This window comes from Salvelinus fontinalis, chromosome 7 (genome assembly GCF_029448725.1).
Source record: "Salvelinus fontinalis isolate EN_2023a chromosome 7, ASM2944872v1, whole genome shotgun sequence".
Taxonomy (NCBI): domain Eukaryota; kingdom Metazoa; phylum Chordata; class Actinopteri; order Salmoniformes; family Salmonidae; genus Salvelinus; species Salvelinus fontinalis.
The window spans coordinates 21,576,187-21,593,467 of record NC_074671.1 but is presented as its reverse complement, the minus strand read 5'-3'; the positions used below and the strand labels follow the sequence as shown (position 1 = coordinate 21,593,467).

General features: G+C 40.3%; 1 protein-coding gene across 5 annotated transcripts in view; it reads right to left on the bottom strand.

Annotated features, from left to right (window-relative positions):
* LOC129859201 (lethal(3)malignant brain tumor-like protein 4) overlaps nucleotides 1–17,281 on the bottom strand; it is a 131,871-nt gene that overhangs the window by 84,894 nt on the left and 29,696 nt on the right. For all 5 annotated transcript variants that reach the window (XM_055928663.1, XM_055928664.1, XM_055928665.1 and 2 more), the window contains 5 exons: nucleotides 13,556–13,707; nucleotides 10,925–11,001; nucleotides 6,185–6,270; nucleotides 5,421–5,531; nucleotides 2,451–2,565 (listed from right to left, as the gene is read on the bottom strand). In XM_055928663.1, coding sequence (XP_055784638.1) covers nucleotides 2,451–2,565; nucleotides 5,421–5,531; nucleotides 6,185–6,270; nucleotides 10,925–11,001; nucleotides 13,556–13,707 — 541 coding nt within the window. The remainder of the gene's footprint in view (nucleotides 1–2,450; nucleotides 2,566–5,420; nucleotides 5,532–6,184; nucleotides 6,271–10,924; nucleotides 11,002–13,555; nucleotides 13,708–17,281) is intronic.

Genomic DNA, 17,281 nt, shown 5'->3' with positions numbered 1-17,281 from the left:
ATGGAAACAGGATGCACCTGTTTTCGCTTTGTCATTATGGGTTAGTGTGTGTAGATTGCTGATTATTTTTTATTTAATACATTTTAGAATAAGGCTGTAATGTAACAAATGTGCAACAACAAGTCAAAGGGTCTGAATACTTTCCGAAGGCACTGTACAGGCCATAAACCTGACTTGAATTCCATAAGTTGTCATTCATTGTAACTTAATTTCAGATGGATACTCATCATGCAAGGGTTTTCACTGTTGGATAACTTAAACCCATGTTATAGCCTATATAGCCTCATCGTCTATAACATGGGTTTTAGTTATCCAACTGTGCAAACCCATGCGTTATGAGTATCTATTTGAAATTAAGTTACAATGAATGAGACCTTACAGATGATTAGCTGGGGTAGACCAATAAGTCTTTTGAGTGTCAGGGTAGACAAATAGCCCTTATGGTTCTGCTTATGTGTTAGATTGAGACATCTAGAGCAACACCAAACATTTCTCTTGCCATAATATATCAAGCACCAAGCTTCTAAGACAAACCAAATAAGATATATAGAATTCGTCAGGTTTATGGCCTGTATTGCTGGTGCCAAGACAAAACTTTCTCTCTCTCGCACACACACGCAAACACACACGCACGCACACACATGCACGTGAGCGCACATGCACGTGAGCGCACACATGCACGTGAGCGCACACACCTCATTCGTCGTCCCAAATGTGTTTACCAAAAGGGTAAATTGAAAAGATTTATTCCACCAGTCTCTGAAGGAGACAAGTCCTCCACTTGAAATAAGATTAGAGTTGTGTTTTTTTTATTTCTAACATGATTTCTGTTGCAGCCATTTATATTGTATCCCTAAATCACTGTGGAACTGTCAATGGTAATACATCAAGAAAAACAATCACAGCCAACATCGAAAATGAATAAAAATGGAAGGCATTCTTCAAAGGTCAAGAGATTAGTCTGTGCAGACAAAAATACTTTTGTTGATTTCTCGCACTATGCCAACTTATCAATCAAGTTGGCATAGTGCTATAAATGTAAGTATCTGTCCAGAGTTCCAGATTTTAAAACGAAATACAATATGAATTAAATAGATGTACTTCCAAACAATTATCATTTTGGATGTTTTAAAAAGTATATTTCCCTGTGCCCCTTATTTGCCTGTTTGGAAACAACAGAGAGTGGTTTGGGTGTATACTGGTACATTATTTTTACTGATTTGACTGCTCAGCCAATGAGACATGTATACATTTGGATATTCACATTAGCTCCCACATGGGGGCACTGGGGCAGACTGCCCGAGCCTCTCTGCACCAAGTCAAATAGTATGGATGGATTCAGAATATGGAAATGCACAATGGAACTACTAGGGCACGTCACTATAACAGCAATAAATGCAGGCTGATTATTTCACAAGTGTGAGTCATTTCTGTTCTTTACTTCACTGTCACTAAATTGCTGATATTTTTGTTGTTAGCTACGTAACTAGCTAGTCATGAAGCTAGCTAGCTACTACTGCTATCTATATCAGTCAACAACAGCTAACACAACAGCGAAGTTCTCTTGACATAACTTTTAGCTACAAACCACAGGATTTAAAATAAAATGGAATGTTAAGATGGTTGTGTGAAAGATCTGCTTTGACTTGCTTTCTTAGCTAACGATTGCTACCATTAGCATGCTAACCTTAGATAACTGCTTCTAAATAGCCAGCAGGCCAACTTTTACAAACCACATAACTTAAAATAGAAGTGACTGGCAAGATAGTTGTTGCATAGGCTTTGTCCTTTTTGCCAAGACCAGCTGTGGATTGCTTGGCTTGCTTGCTAGCTACCTTGCCTGTGTGCAGTAAGCACATGTCTCCCCTAGTCTCGAGAAAGATCCTTCTCCCCACCCGAGAATTTGAAAAAAATTAAAAAGTTGCTGGATTAGTCACACACGGGTCTGTCTCCGCCAAAGATAATGATGTCATTATCCAAGCAAATTTCAAGTGTTTTTCTTTTTAACGTTTTGAGATAAACATTTGAGGTGTGTTTTTATCTCCAATTTAGGCTTTGGCCAGAAATATGATTATAACATGAGTCAACTACATTATTTGGATAAGTGGTAATATAATATGAACATTTAAAAGTGAGATTTTCACTGGACAGTTACTTTAAAGTTGTTTTAGGGCAGAGATACTGTGCTATTGGCTGTGGAGTTGTGGTTAGGATTTAAAGCGCAGTACAAAGCCTTGTGCCATAGAAAAGACTTTGTACCCATACATCAGATAGCTGTGCTCTAATGTCAGTGAGATTCACCTCTGAAAGGAACAAAATCAATAGTGGGGATTTAATGGATGGAGAGGTCCTTGAGAAGCATGGACGAGTGCATTGATTTGTGTGTACATGTGAGCGTTGAGTTGGAATGGTTAGCGAAGAGCACACACACACTGGGGTGGTGAACTCACAGAGGGGGGGTTCCAGGGGATGACCTGTCCGGGCACACCAGCCCACAGGGTGAAGGTCCGGCAGGTCAGAGTCCACCCAGAAGTCAAACTTCTCATGCCAGCCGTCAAAACGGATCTGAGTAATACAGAGAGAGAGAGCGAAAGAGAGCAAAAGGGAGAGACAGCCACGTTAGTACTAAAAATTATATCTGACATACATAAAGGGCTTTTCACTATACAGAATAATCTCAAAGTACTGCACAGAAAATAAAACATTTAAACCAAATAGAAAAACATGTATTATAATGGACAATTAAACAGGCCAACATACACAAAGAACACAGCTGACGTACAGGAGACAAGGACACAAAGAGCACAGCGATCAACAGAAAGCCCTCCTAAAGACAGAGCGCTGTAATCATGTTTAAAATGCTCTTTCGATCGTATAAAGAGACAGTAACAAAAAAAGGTTTTGAGACACCAGGATTAACGATAAGACCTAGTTCCAAATCCACAGTTGTTTCTGCTCCTAGTAGAGCACTGTTTGAAACTTTACTATTTTTTTTTTTATTTCACTTTTATTTAACCAGGAAGGCCAGTTGAGAACAAGTTCTCATTTACAACTGCGACCTGGCCAAGATAAAGCAAAACAGTGCAACAAAAACAACAACACAGAGTTACACATGGGATAAACAAACGTACAGTCAATAACACAACAGAAAAGTCTGAATACAGTGTGTGCAAATGAAGTAAGGATGTAAGGCAATAAATAGGCCAATAGTGGAGAAAGTAATTACAATTTAGCAATTTACACTGGAGGGATAGATATGCAGATGAGGATGTGCAAGGAGAAATACTGGTGTGCAAAAGAGCAGAAAAACAAAAACAAATATGGGGATGAGGTAAGCAGTTGGTTGGATGGGCTATTTACAGATGGGCTGTGTACAGCTGCAGCGATCGGTAAGCTGCTCTGACAGCTGATGCTAAAAGTTAGAGAGGGAGATATGGGTCTCCAACTTAAGTGATTTTTGGAATTCGTTCCATTCATTGGCAGCAGAGAACTTGAAGGAAAGGTGGCCAAAGGAGGTGTTGGCTTTGGGAATGACCAGTGAAATATAGCTGCTGGAGCGCGTGCTATGGGTGGGTGTTGCTATGGTGACCAGTGAGCTGAGATAAGGCAGAGTTTTGCCTTGCAAAGACTTATTGATGACCTGGAGCCAGTGGGTTTGGCGACGAATTTGTAGCGAGGACCAGCCAACCAGAGCATACAGGTCGCAGTGGTGGGTAGTATATGGGGCTTTGGTTACAAAACGGAGGGCACTGTGATAGACTGCATCCAATTTGCTGAGTAGAGTGTTGGAGGCTACTTTGTAAATGACATCGCCGAAGTCAAGGATCAGTTTTACGAGGGTATGTTTGGCAGCATGAGTGAAGGAGGCTTTGTTGCGAAATAGGAAGCCGGTTCTAGATTTAACTTAGAATTGGAGATGCTTAATGTGAGTGTGGAAGGAGAGTTTTTGGCTAGCCAGACACCTAGGATTTTATAGTTGTCCACATATTCTAAGTCAGAGCCGTCCAGAGTAGTGATGCTAGTCGGGCGGGCAGGTGCAGGCAGCGATCGGTTGAAGAACATGAATTTAATTTTACTATCATTTAAGAGCAGTTGGAGGCCACGGAAGGACTGTTGTATGGCGTTGAAGCTTGTTTGGAAGTTTGGTAACACTGGCCTACACACAATATCCCTGGCCTTGTCACTGGCCTACACACAATATCCCAAAATGTCAAAGTGAAATTATGTTTTTCAATTTGTTTTGAAAGCTGAAATGTTTTGAGTCAATAAGTATTCAATCCCTTTGTTATGGCATGCATAAATAACTTCAGGAGTAAAAATGTGCTTAACAAGTCACATAATAAGTTGCATAGACTCACTCTTTGTGCAATAATAGAGTTTAACATGATTTTTGAATGACTACCTCATCTCTGTATCCCACACATACAATTATCTGTAAGGTCCCTCGGTTGAGCAGTGAATTTCAAACACGAATTCAACCACAAAGACCAGGGAGGTTTTCCAATGCCTCGCAAAGGGCACCTATTGGTAGATGGGTAAAAAAAAAACAGACATTCCTTTGAGCATGGTGAAGTTATTGTTTACACTTTGCATGTGTAAAGTTATTGTTATTGTTTACACTTTGGATGGTGTATCAATACACTCAATCACTACAAAGATACAGCCGTCCTTCCTAACTCAGTTGCAGGAGAGGAAGGAAACCGCTCATGGATTTCTTCATGAGGCCAATGATTTACAGAGTTAAATGGCTGTGGTATGAGAAAATCTGAGGGTGGACCAACAACATTATAGTTACTCCACAATATTAACTTAATTGACAGAGTGAAAAGAAGGAAGCCTGTTCAGAATAAAAATATTCCAAAAACATGCATCCTGTTTCCAACAAGGCACTAAAGTAATACTGCAATAAATGTGGCAAGCAATTGACTTTTTGTCCTGAATAGAAAATGTTATGTTTGGGGCAAATCCAATAGAACACATTGCTGGCCTCCTCATCCTGACTACCACCCCCCTCACTTCTTTCCACATGCACAACCTCCTCGCATCCCCTGTCTCACTCTTTCCTTTTTCACTCTAAAAAGCTCTTCCTCTCGCTCTCATTTCATCTATCACTAATTTCCTCACTCCTCACTCCATTGTTCTCTCCCTAACCCCACCCCTTCACCGGGTAGGAGCGTTGGGTCAGTCACCAAAAGGTTGCTGGGTCGAATCCCGACCTGACAAGGTAAAAATCTGTCGTGCTGCACCTGAGCAAGGCAGTTAACCTACTGTTCTCCTGGCGCCGATGACGTGGAAGTCGATTAAGGCAGCCCCCCGCACTTCTCTGATTCAGAGGGGTTGGGTTAAATGCGGAAGACAAATTTCAATTGAATGCATTCAGTTGTACAACTGACTAGGTATCCCCCTTTCCTTTCCCTCACCTTGACCCTGTAGTCCTCAGTGTCTGAGACGGTGGCCACGCGGACCAGCATGGGGTTCCTCCTGTCCACCGCCTCCAGCTTCATGTTCACCTGGAAACTGTGAGGCGGTCTCTGTGACAGGGGAGAGAGGAAGAGAGGGGGCGGAGAGAGAGAAAAGGCGTTAGAGATGGCAATCAAGCCTGTCGAGACTCCCAAAAAGCCCCATACACTTCCCAGCCAAAAGAGAGGGAGAGAAAAAGAAGACAGGAGAGGACATGAGAAAGAGAGAGAGAGAAAGAGGTAGGGAGGAGGCGGAAGACAGGACACTGTACACATCTCTGAGAGAGAAGAGCAGAACATGCAGAGTGGAGGAGAGCAGAGGAGAGGACAGGCCCTGTCAGCCAGAAACTCAGCCAGAGGAGAGGATTTGAAGGTGTGAAATTGTGCTGTGCAGATGTCACAGGGGGAGAGGAGGCTGACAGTGGAGTTCTTTATGGGAAAGAATCGTTTTGAAACAGAAGTATCTGAATGAGAAAGACAGGTCTGGGAAAGAGACAAACTAATGTCAAACTGAGAAAAACATGATTTGTGTCATTATTGTGAAAAGGAACTGAACCACAACAGTTATTAAACTGCCTTTAATTACAATTGTTCGTAGTTATTTTTAGACAATAAAAGGAATCATTATGAAACACGAAATCAGCCGTTAGATTGCAGCAGAGGCTGGGAATAACAATGGTGCTGTGCAACACAGGCTAGCCTGCTGTTCCATGCCTATTGCTTACCATACAGAAAGCCTGGCTTGGAACCGCCGTGGAACCATTGTCTTGTAAGTACTCCTCCCACAGGAAATGTTCTGGATTGGGGTGTCCTTGAACACAATCCAAAACACAAATCGAATTAATCACACACTTGCAAGCTCGCGCACACAAACACATGCAACAACTTCAAACTGTGACTGTTAACGGCTGTGACAATTTCATCAAAAGAAAAATGTGCTTGAAAACTTGAACGCGACACACACACACACAGATGGGTGCAACATATGCAGGGGACCAAATGTACACATATCGCCTGGTTGCGGAGATAATTATGGTTAGCTATTGGAGATTGAGTTGTGGAGGCTCCAATTAGTAAGTGATTGGCTCTACAGGACTCTGCCTCAGTAGTTTTTGTGGAACTAATATAGAAGAGAGGAAAATGACTGTACAGAAATAACACACTCCAGTCCCAAGCCAGAGAGTAGTCAGAGGGAGTTAGAGGCCTTGGACATTTGAGCCAATCGCAAATGGTTCAATAATAAACTTGAATGGCTACTTGGGAACTGTTCATATATTGTGTCTTTATGATGAAACTCAAATTTGAAACTAGATTTCATTCCAGTAAAACATCCAAGAGAAAATGCATTTGTGCATCTCAATAGGCTAAAATGGCTCCTTCTCACAAGTTGGCAGATGCTTCAGCCACAAGAAATTAATAAAACATTAAATGTATGTTAGACAAAATATGTTCTGTGCATAGAGGCAGCTGGAAGTAGTGGTAGTAAATATGTTGGTAAAGTGCCTATAGATGCATCTATTTCAAAGTAATGGGAATTTTCACCTTCCCAGATTCTCAGGGAAACAAAGCTATGTGAAAGCTATGATCCCTTATTGATGTCACGTGTTAAATCCACTTCAAATCAGTGAAGATGAAGGGGAGGCGACAGGTTAAAGAAGAATTTTTAAGCCTCTTGACGATTGAGACATGGATTGTGTATGTGTGCCATTCAGTCGGTAAGTGGGCAAGACAAAAGATGAATGTCTTAGAACGGGCCATGGTAGTAGGTGCCAAGCGCATCGGTCTGTGTCAAGAATGCAATGCTGCTGGGCTTTTCACACTCAACAGTTTCCTGTGTGTATCAAGAATGGTCCACCACCCAAAGGACATCCAACCATCTTGACACAACTGTGGGAGTCAACATGGGTCAGCATCCCTGTGGAACGCTTTCGACACCTTGTAGAGTCCATGCCCCGACGAATTGAGTCTGTTCTGAGGGCAAAAGGGGATACAACTCAATATTTGGAAGGTGTCCCTAATGTTTGGTATACTCAGTGTATAACATAATAAAAGTAAGTAAACCAGAGCAGCAGTTGTTCCCTTGATCTCAAATTCCTTGAGGAAAAGGATGTGACATCATACTGCACATGACAGCAATGATGAGTCCATATTAAGTTAAAGCAAGGGATGTGGTTTCAACACATTCACTTCATATTGATGTTTGTTGCAATCAGTTTATGTATAACATATATTTTACAAGAAAAAAAACATTCGATCCAAAAAGACAGATACCATCATGTTGGTGTTCACTAAAGCCAGCCAGGCAAGCACCTGCATTTCAAGCTCTATCTCCAATTACCTCATATTGTATGCACCACTGTAACGGCTTTAGCTGAGCTAAAGGCTAGCTGGTCTGATAGGAGTTTGGCGAGAGACAGAGACAGCGAGAGTGTAAACCTATTCCAAATGGTCAATTAAATGCTCTCTGCACAAGACAAGGCATGGATCAAGGACTTTCAATAATGTTTTACTCAACAGCTGTGATAACAGCTCTCTCTGTCTCTCTCTCATTTAACAGCTCTCGCTTTAAAGCACAAAAATTATGAAAAATTATGTTTTATGACATACAGTTCACAGGGAGAACATTAACCAAATGGCACAACTGAGCACCTCTGCATATTGGAGAACAGGAGAACGAGCGAGGGAACAGGAGAGAGCCTAGCGGGTTTCGATATCCTCAAAAGCTTCTGACCTGGATTCCTTACCATTGGGTGAGTTTCACTTTATAGCTCCCTGTATGTAATTCCTACCCCATTACCATGACCTGAGCCGTACTTAATGTTGAGTCAGACAACACAATCACGACTGGGTGAAAGGGCTCAGTAGTGGCCCACTACGGCAATAATATATATGTAATGTTTATATCAGAAACACAGGGTGAAATTCTAGATACCTCCTGTTGCCTAGTCCCATTGAACGTTACACCGACAAACCCAGCAACTTTACTTTATCATCGTAGCTACTGACTGCAGATCAGAGACTTTTAAATGATTGACAGAATCAGGACTGATGAGGTGCTGATCTGAGATCCTTGGTTTTATGTAAGTCAAGAGAGAAATATTAGAGCTGGGCTGTCAAAGCTGTCAACGGATCAACCGTTCCATATGATGAGATTAAAGCAGAGCTATGGGGCATGATGTAGCCTACAGTAACATCTACTGCGGAGGAGGAGGTGGAGGTGAATGCTGACAGGTGTGGTAAACATTACATCTGCTGATGTCTGGATTAAAACACAAGCTACACTTTGAATGCAAATGCAATTGACAACTAAGTCATTATGTTAACATTTTACATGATCTGATGTGTACCGTGTTATTACCCCTTTCTTCGGCGCTGTCATGGTATAGTTGAAGTCGGAAGTTTACATACACTTAGGTTAGAGTCATTAAAACTTGTTTTTCAACCAATACACAAATTTCTTGTTAACAAACTATAGTTTGTTAACAAACTAACAAACTATAGAAGCTTCTGTTAGGCTGATTGACATCCTTTGAGTCAATTGAAGTAGAAAAAAATGGTGGACCTTCACAAGTCTGGTTCATCCTTGGGAGCAATTTCCAAATGTATGCAAGTATAAACACCATGGGACCACGCAGCCATCATACTGCTCATGAAGGAGACGCATTCTGTCTCCTAGAGATGAACGTACTTTGGTGCGAAAAGTGCAAATCAATCCCAGAACAACAGCAAAGGACCTTATGAAGATGCTGGAGGAAACGGGTACAAAAGTATCTATATCCACAGTAAAACGAGTCCTATATCAACATAACCTGAAAGGCCACTCAGCAAGGAAGAAGCCACTGCTCCAAAACCGCCATAAAAAGCCAGACTACGGTTTGCAACTGCACATGGGGACAAATATCGCACTTTTTGGAGAAATGTCCTCTGGTCTGATGAAACAAAAATAGAACTGTTTGGCCATAAAGACCATCGTTATGTTTGGAGGAAAAAGGGAGGCTTGCAAGCCAAAGAACACCATCCCAACCGTGAAGCACGTGGTGGCAGCATCATGTTGTGGGGGTGCTTTGCTGCAGGAGGGACTGGTGCACTTCACAAAATAGATGGCATCATGAGGAAAGAAAATGATGTGGATATATTGAAGCAACATCTCAAGACATCAGTCAGGAAATTAAAGCTTAGTCGCAAATGGGTCTTCCAAATGGACAATGACCCCAAGCATACTTCCAAAGTTGTGGCAAAATGGCTTAAGGACAACAAAGTCAAGGTATTGGAGTGGCCATCACAACGCCCTGACCTCAATCCTATAGAAAATGTGTAGGCAGACCTGAAAAAGCATGTGCGAGCAAGGGGGCCTTCAAACTGACTCAGTTACACCAGCTCTGTCAGGAGGAATGGGCCAAATTCACACAACTTATTGTGGGAAGCTTGTGGAAAGCTACCCGAAATGACTAACCCAAGTTAAACAATTTAAAAGCAATGCTACCAAATACTAATTGTGTGTATGTAACCTTCTGACCCACTGGGAATGTGATGAAAGAAATAAAAGCTGAAATAAATCATTCACTCTACTATTATTCTGACATTTCACATTTTTAAAATAAAGTGGTGATCCTAACTGACCTAAGACAGGGAATTTTTACTAGGACTAAATGTCAGGAATTGTGAAAAACTGAGTTTAAATGTATTTGGCTAAGGTGTATGTAAACTTCCAACTTCAACTGTATATAAACAAAAACAATTGTCAAGTAAATAGCTAATGTTTAGATTTTTGTTATGCATTGAAAGGCATGCATTACTAAAGAACAGCTGTGATGAAGTCTCATTCAGGATGATGCACATGTCATACTGTACATAGAAATGAATGTCCTACTGATGTTCTATCTCCATACAATATGAGTTATGATTCTTTCCAAGGTCGTTGATGTCCTATCTCCATACAATATGAGTTATGATTCTTTCCAAGGTCGTTGATGTCCTATCTCCATACAATATGAGTTATGATTCTTTCCAAGGTCGTTGATGTCCTATCTCCATACAATATGAGTTATGATTCTTTCCAAGGTCGTTGATGTCCTATCTCCATACAATATGAGTTATGATTCTTTCCAAGGTCGTTGATGTCCTATCTCCATACAATATGAGTTATGATTCTTTCCAAGGTCGTTGATGTCCTATCTCCATACAATATGAGTTATGATTCTTTCAAGGTCTTTAAAAAGTGTGTGGTGGAAGGGGGAAATTTACCAGCAAATTAGAGGGGAAATTAAATGAATAACTCATGATTTTACATGGAAGATGAAGGGGGATTTATGATAAAGGTTAATATCTTTGTACTAACATGGGGACTAAAGTGGAGAATAGCCAAACATGGCTGAAGTGGAGAGGAGACAAGGTCATTTTAGCAGACACTATTCAAACAGCATCCTCAATGACAGTATAGTGTGTGTGCTGGGCTAGCTACCCACCCTGAGGTGCAGTAAGAGGTCGTCCGTGGTCCTGGCACCAGCCCACTGGGTGGATGTGAGGGCTGCTGGCGTCACACCTAAAACATACACACACACTACACTTTACCATAGCATACTTTACATTGTCTTCCTACACACACACACACTTCCTCATCTACACACCCACACACCCACTTCTTCATCTACACACACACGTACAATTTGATTTCAATCCTCCTGAGGTAAGACATTACAACAACCTCTAAATTCAATTTACATGTACAATACCCGGTTTGTGACCGGGAGAATATTGCAATTTCACTTATTGTACAGGCCGGCTAGATTAACATGTACCTACAAACACAATCAATCAGACAATACAATAGGAATTCCATTAATCTTCTGTGTGCTTTGAAATGACACAGCAGCTGTGTAATTTTGCAGAATAGCCAATCATGGGGCTTGCCATGTCCCTTGGGCCATGGTATTTGACCAACAATTCCACACATGCTCCCTGGTGAGCCAGTAGAGTGTCTGAGAGAATGCAATTGTGTGCAAGGTGTGCGTGCGTGTGTGCGAGTTTGTGAACGTGTGAGCATGCAAGTGTGTTTGAGCCTGTGTGTAAGAGACACTGTGAGTGTGGGTGTACATGTTGAGTGTGTGCATGTGTGTTTGTGAATGTAATGAGCTGTGGGGAACCATGATTTCTACATGTCTTTGTAGACAGTTAGGAGGCTAGGAAGCTAGGAGCTTCTCCTACTGGAAAGTCTCGGTATGACACAGGGAAAGAGGAAAAATACAGGAAAAAATGAAAAAGAAAATACCCTGAAAATATCTCAGCCAGGCAACTCTTGAGAACAAACGTTTGTCTTTTCCCAGAGACGACTGTCAGTTCTCCTCTTCAACCATTACATCATATCTAATTACACAGCTTCTATTTTTCTCCCATATCAAGCTTTTCACTGGATGAATTGGGCCATGCGTCACATGATATGTAATCAATCAAACTCCTCTTAGCAATTAGCTGGTAAACTGTCACTGATTCACTGACGACAGAACTTCAGAGAGATCTTACATTGAAGATGATACATGTACACACACAAAGATTATGCACACATGTGCGCACCCAGCCACACACACACACACACACACACACACTCTCTTCTGTCACTCTATAAGGTAACAAAGCTAATTATACACAATGTAATATAAAGTTGAATGAGACATGCACTACAGCTACAAAACAACCTTATGGTGTAACCTATCAGTTACTGACAGCAAACATCAGTAGACAAATGATGATCACGTCTCCTCTGGCTAGAACACCTTAACCTCTGGTCTGATTTTGACAAATTCCTTCATTTAACATTCAAAGTAGCAACAAGATACCCAAAATGTAACGCTAGACAGACACTTCCTTTTAAACTTTGAGAAGACAGAACCAGATCCGCTGAAGTTTACTTCAGTTATATCAAAAATAGTGTCTCATAACAATCTGAGAAGTTAAACTGAAATGACCAATTTCACACACACACGCTTTTCCATATTCTCATCAACTTCTAACTCACAGAAAGCTGAATTTAAAATAATAAAAACAGTTTTAACCCTTCACACTCGTGCACGTGTTGAAAATGGCAGATTTGTGCATTGATAAGCGCCTAAATTGGAACACAGGGACTTGAACAGTAACATGCTACAAATGACGTCAGAGCTCAGGGAAATGCTATAAACTAAGAGGACTCCATTAATTATGAAAGCTGAAACGTGGAGGATTTTAGTAAATACTGCTTTGATGTCATACAAGCAAGCCAAATGTACCCTTCACATTTCCATATCATAAAACTCACGTCATATACAGTGGCAATGTTTATGATGGCCGTATACCCTGGTTTGTTCTGAACAGAATGAGCCTGTTTGTCTATTGTGAAGAAAGTTCACCCATCGGAAAATGCACCTGAATGCACTCATGACTCCTTTCTATGCGCACCAAAATTAAGATCCGTTTCTCTGAATTGCCTTGTGAAACCCTAACACTATAAGAATCTATTATATAATTTAGTTAGTGATGTAGGTAACAGAACAAGCTTTTAAAATGGGCAGTTTTTGGATTGAGTAAACAACAACAGTAATTGTGTGATGGCAGGGACAGAGGGTTGTGTTCCACTCTAGTACATCTACTGTAGTAGAGTTATTAAAAAATGTTGGTCCTTATAGTTGAAGACTTTTTTTTGAGTCATAAGAAATTCCTTGAAATAACTTAGGAACTGTGCACACTTTGGAGAGGTGTGTGGCCACTTGAAGATACCAGTTAGTCTTCTCACTCAAACCTTTGTCATTTTTTTGTCTTATGTCGCACCTACCCCAACATTTTCCAGGAATGTTCTTATTTTCAGATTTCGTTATCAACAAATGTGGCGAAATGTACAGTAAATGTAAAATGCACATAAAATCAACAGTGTCATGTTTGGATTCAGTCTTGTGTCAGGAGAACTGTTGTGTCCCCCTAATTTCCAAACTGTTCCCTTTTAAATGCTACCATGCTTATGCATATGCATTTATTATTTCTTCTGTAAGACACATTTAAATGTAGCCCTATCCTTATAGGCCAATTCCCACAAGTGTAAAGGGTTAACTAAATTGTAGGTGTCTCACCAGTAGTCATAGGTGTCGTCCCAGTTGTCAAAATGAACCAGGAAGTGATTGTCCACGATGTCGGCCACCGAGGCCACACACACCAGGCATGGATTCTTTCTGTCCACTGCCTCCAGTTTCATGCCCACCTGAAACTTAGAGGTGCTCGTAGTCTGTTGACACAGAGAGACAAATCACAAAGGGCTTCATACTTTCTGACTTTAAACTTAAAAGAAGAAATCATGCATTCATGTCAAAGGAGGATTTAAGTAATTATTGACATACCATAGCATACAGATTCTACCCTTAACCCTGAAGAAAAAACACATGAATTTCACACGTGATAACATGGTTTAATTTCAAGCAACATTTGATAACTTGAAACTACACGTGACAATATGAGCACTTAACATGAAAAGAATAAGCACATGCGAAAACCCAGGTGTCAAATGTAATTGAGAATATTTTACTTTTACTGCAGGTTTTGTCCAGTTTCCGGTTTTTACAGCGACGTCCCCATGACACTTTTAGGACATTCTTAGAATGCTGTGTCATGCTCCCCTGGAAGTTTTTGTGTAGTTACAGTGAAAATACAGCAAATCTACAATAAATTACTGTATTTTTACAGCTAAATTAAGGTGTTAATGTTAAAAGGACAGTAAGACAGTAAAACCTCACTTGGGATTTGAACTCACAACGTCTTGGTTGCTACTGTAGCTTCCTCAAGTTCCTGATGTGCCACCACATCTATGGGTATAATGGATTGTCTATACAGTTCCCTCAGAAAGAATTCACACCCCTTTAATTTTTTACACATTTTGTTGTGTTACAGCTTGAATTTAATATTTATACAATTTTGATTTTCTGTACAGTTGAAGTCAGAAGTTTACATACACCTTACCCAAATACATTTAAACTCAGTTCTTCACAATTCCTGACATTTAATCCTAGTAAAAATTCCCTGTCTTAGGTCAGTTAGGATCACCACTTTATTTTAAGAATGTGAAATGTCAAAATAATAGAGAATTATTTATTTCAGCTTATTTCTTTCATCACATTCCCAGTGGGTTAGAAGTTTACATACACTCAATTAGTATTTGGTAGCATTGCCTTTAAATTGTTTAACTTGGGTCAAACGTTTTGGGTAGCCTTCCACAAGCTTCCCACAATAAGTTGAGTGAATCTTGGCCCATTGCTCCTGACAGAGCTGGTGTAACTGAGTCAGGTTTGAAGGCCTCCTTGCTCGCACACACTTTTTCAGTTCTGCCCACACATTTTCTACAGGATTGAGGTTAGGGCCAAGCTTTAACTTCCTGAATGATGTCTTGAGATGTTGCTTCAATATATCCACATAATGTTCCTACCTCATGAAGGCATCTATTTTGTGAAGTGCACCAGTCCCTCCTGCAGCAAACCACCCCCAAAATATGATGCTGCCACCACCGTGCTTCACGGTTGGGATGGTGTTCTTCGGCTTGCAAGCCTCCCCCTTTTCCTTCAAACATAACGATGGTCATTATGGCCAAACAGTTCTATTTTTGTTTCATCAGACCAGAGGACATTTCTCCAAAAAGTACGATCTTTGTCAGTTGCAAACCGTAGTCTGGCTTGTTTATGGCGGTTTTGGAGTAGTGGCTTCTTCTTTGCTGAGCGGCCTTTCAAGTTATGTCGATATAGGACTCGTTTTACTGTGGATATAGATACTTTTGTACCCGTTTCATCCAGCATCTTCTTTGCTGTTGTTCTGGGATTGATTTACACTATTCTCACCAAAGAACGTTCATCTCTAGGAGACAGAACGCGTCTCCTTCCTGAGCGGTATGATGGCTGCGTGGTCCCATGGTGTTTATAGGTGCGTACTATTGTTTGTACAGATGAACGTGGTACCTTCAGGCGTTTGGAAATTGCTCCCAAGGATGAACCAGACTTGATTTTTGATTTTTGTCTAAGATTTTTGTCTGAGGCCTTGGCTGATTCCTTTTGATTTTCCTGTGATGTTAAGAGAAGAGGCACTGAGTTTGAAGGTAGGCCTTGAAATACAGGTACCCCTCCAATTGACTCAAAGTATGACAATTAGCCTGCCAGAAACTTCTAAAGCAATGACATCATTTTCTGGAATTTTCCAAGCTGTTTAAAGGCACAGTCAACTTAGTGTATGTAAACTTCTGACCCACTGGAATTGTGATACAGTGAATAATAAGTGAAATAATCTGTCTGTAAACAATTGTTGGAAAAATTACTTGTGTCATGCACAAAGTAGATGTCCTAAACAACTTGCCAAAACTATAGTTTGTTAACAAGAAATTTGTGGAGTGGTTGGAAAACGAGTTCTAATGACTCCAACCTAAGTGTATGTAAACTTCCGACTTCAACTGTAAGTGATCTACACCCAATACCCCATAATGTCAAAGTGGAATTTTGTTTGTAGAACATTTAAATTAATAAATAATTTAAAGTTGAAATGTCTTCAGTCAATAAGTACTCAACCCCTTTGTTACGGCAAGCTTAAATAGGTTCAGGAGTAAACATGTGCTTGACAAATCATATAAGTTGAATGGACTCATTTCTTATCCAATGATAGTGATTAAAATTATTTTTTAATAACTACCCCATCTCTGTACCCCACACATACAACTATCTGTAAGGTCCCTCAATCGAGTAGTGCATTTCAAGCACAGATTCAACCACAAAGACCATGGAGTTTTTTCAATGCCTCGCAAAGAAGGGCACCAATTGGTAGATTGGCAGAAAAAACAGTTGTTAAAAATATGCCTTTGAGCATGGAGAAGTTATTAATTAGGCTTTGGATAGTGTATCAATACACCCAGTCACTACAAAAATAAAGGCATCCTTCCTAACTCAGTTGCCAGAGAGGAAGGAAACCGCTCAGGGATTTCACCATGAGGCCAATGGTGACTTCAAAACAGTTAGAGTTTAATGGCTGTGATAGGAGAAAACTGAGGATTGATCAACAACATTGTAGTTACCCCACAAAACTAACCTAAATGACAGAGTGAAAAGAAGGAAGCCTGTACAGAAATAAAATATTCCAAAACATACATCCTGTTTGCAACAAGGCACTTCATTAATACGAAACAAAAAATTCTATAAAGCGTTATGTTTAGGGCAAATCCAACACAACACATCACTGAGTACCACTCTTCATATAAGCATGGTGGTGGCTGCATCATGTTATGGTTATGCTTGTAATCGTTAAGGACTGGGGAGTTTTTCAGGATAAAAAAAAAGTCTGCTTGTACAATCCAGGTGTGTAAAGCTGTTAGAGACTTACTCCAAAAGACTCACAGCTGTTATCGCCGCCAAAGGTGCTTCTACAAAGTATTGACTAAGGGGTGTGAATACATATAAATTAGATATTTCCGTATTTCATTTTCAATCATTTTGCTAATATTTCTAAAGACATGTTTTCACTTTGTCGGAAATAACCTGATATGTCCCGCGTGTAGATGGGTGAGAAAAACATTTAATAAAATTTAAATTCAGGCTGTAACAACAAAACGTGGAATAAGTCAAGGGATATGAATACGGCACTAGTTGAATACGGCACCAGACATGAATAAGGCACTAGTTGCAAGAAGACATTTTTGCACTTTGCCTAAATTATATACAACAACTTGGTGTTATTTCATTACTATGACAGTGTGCTGCTGTATTCTGGTTTCAATTAGTGTAAAACATATTGTATAATTTTGTACTGTGACCACACTTGGGCCTTAAAGGGATACT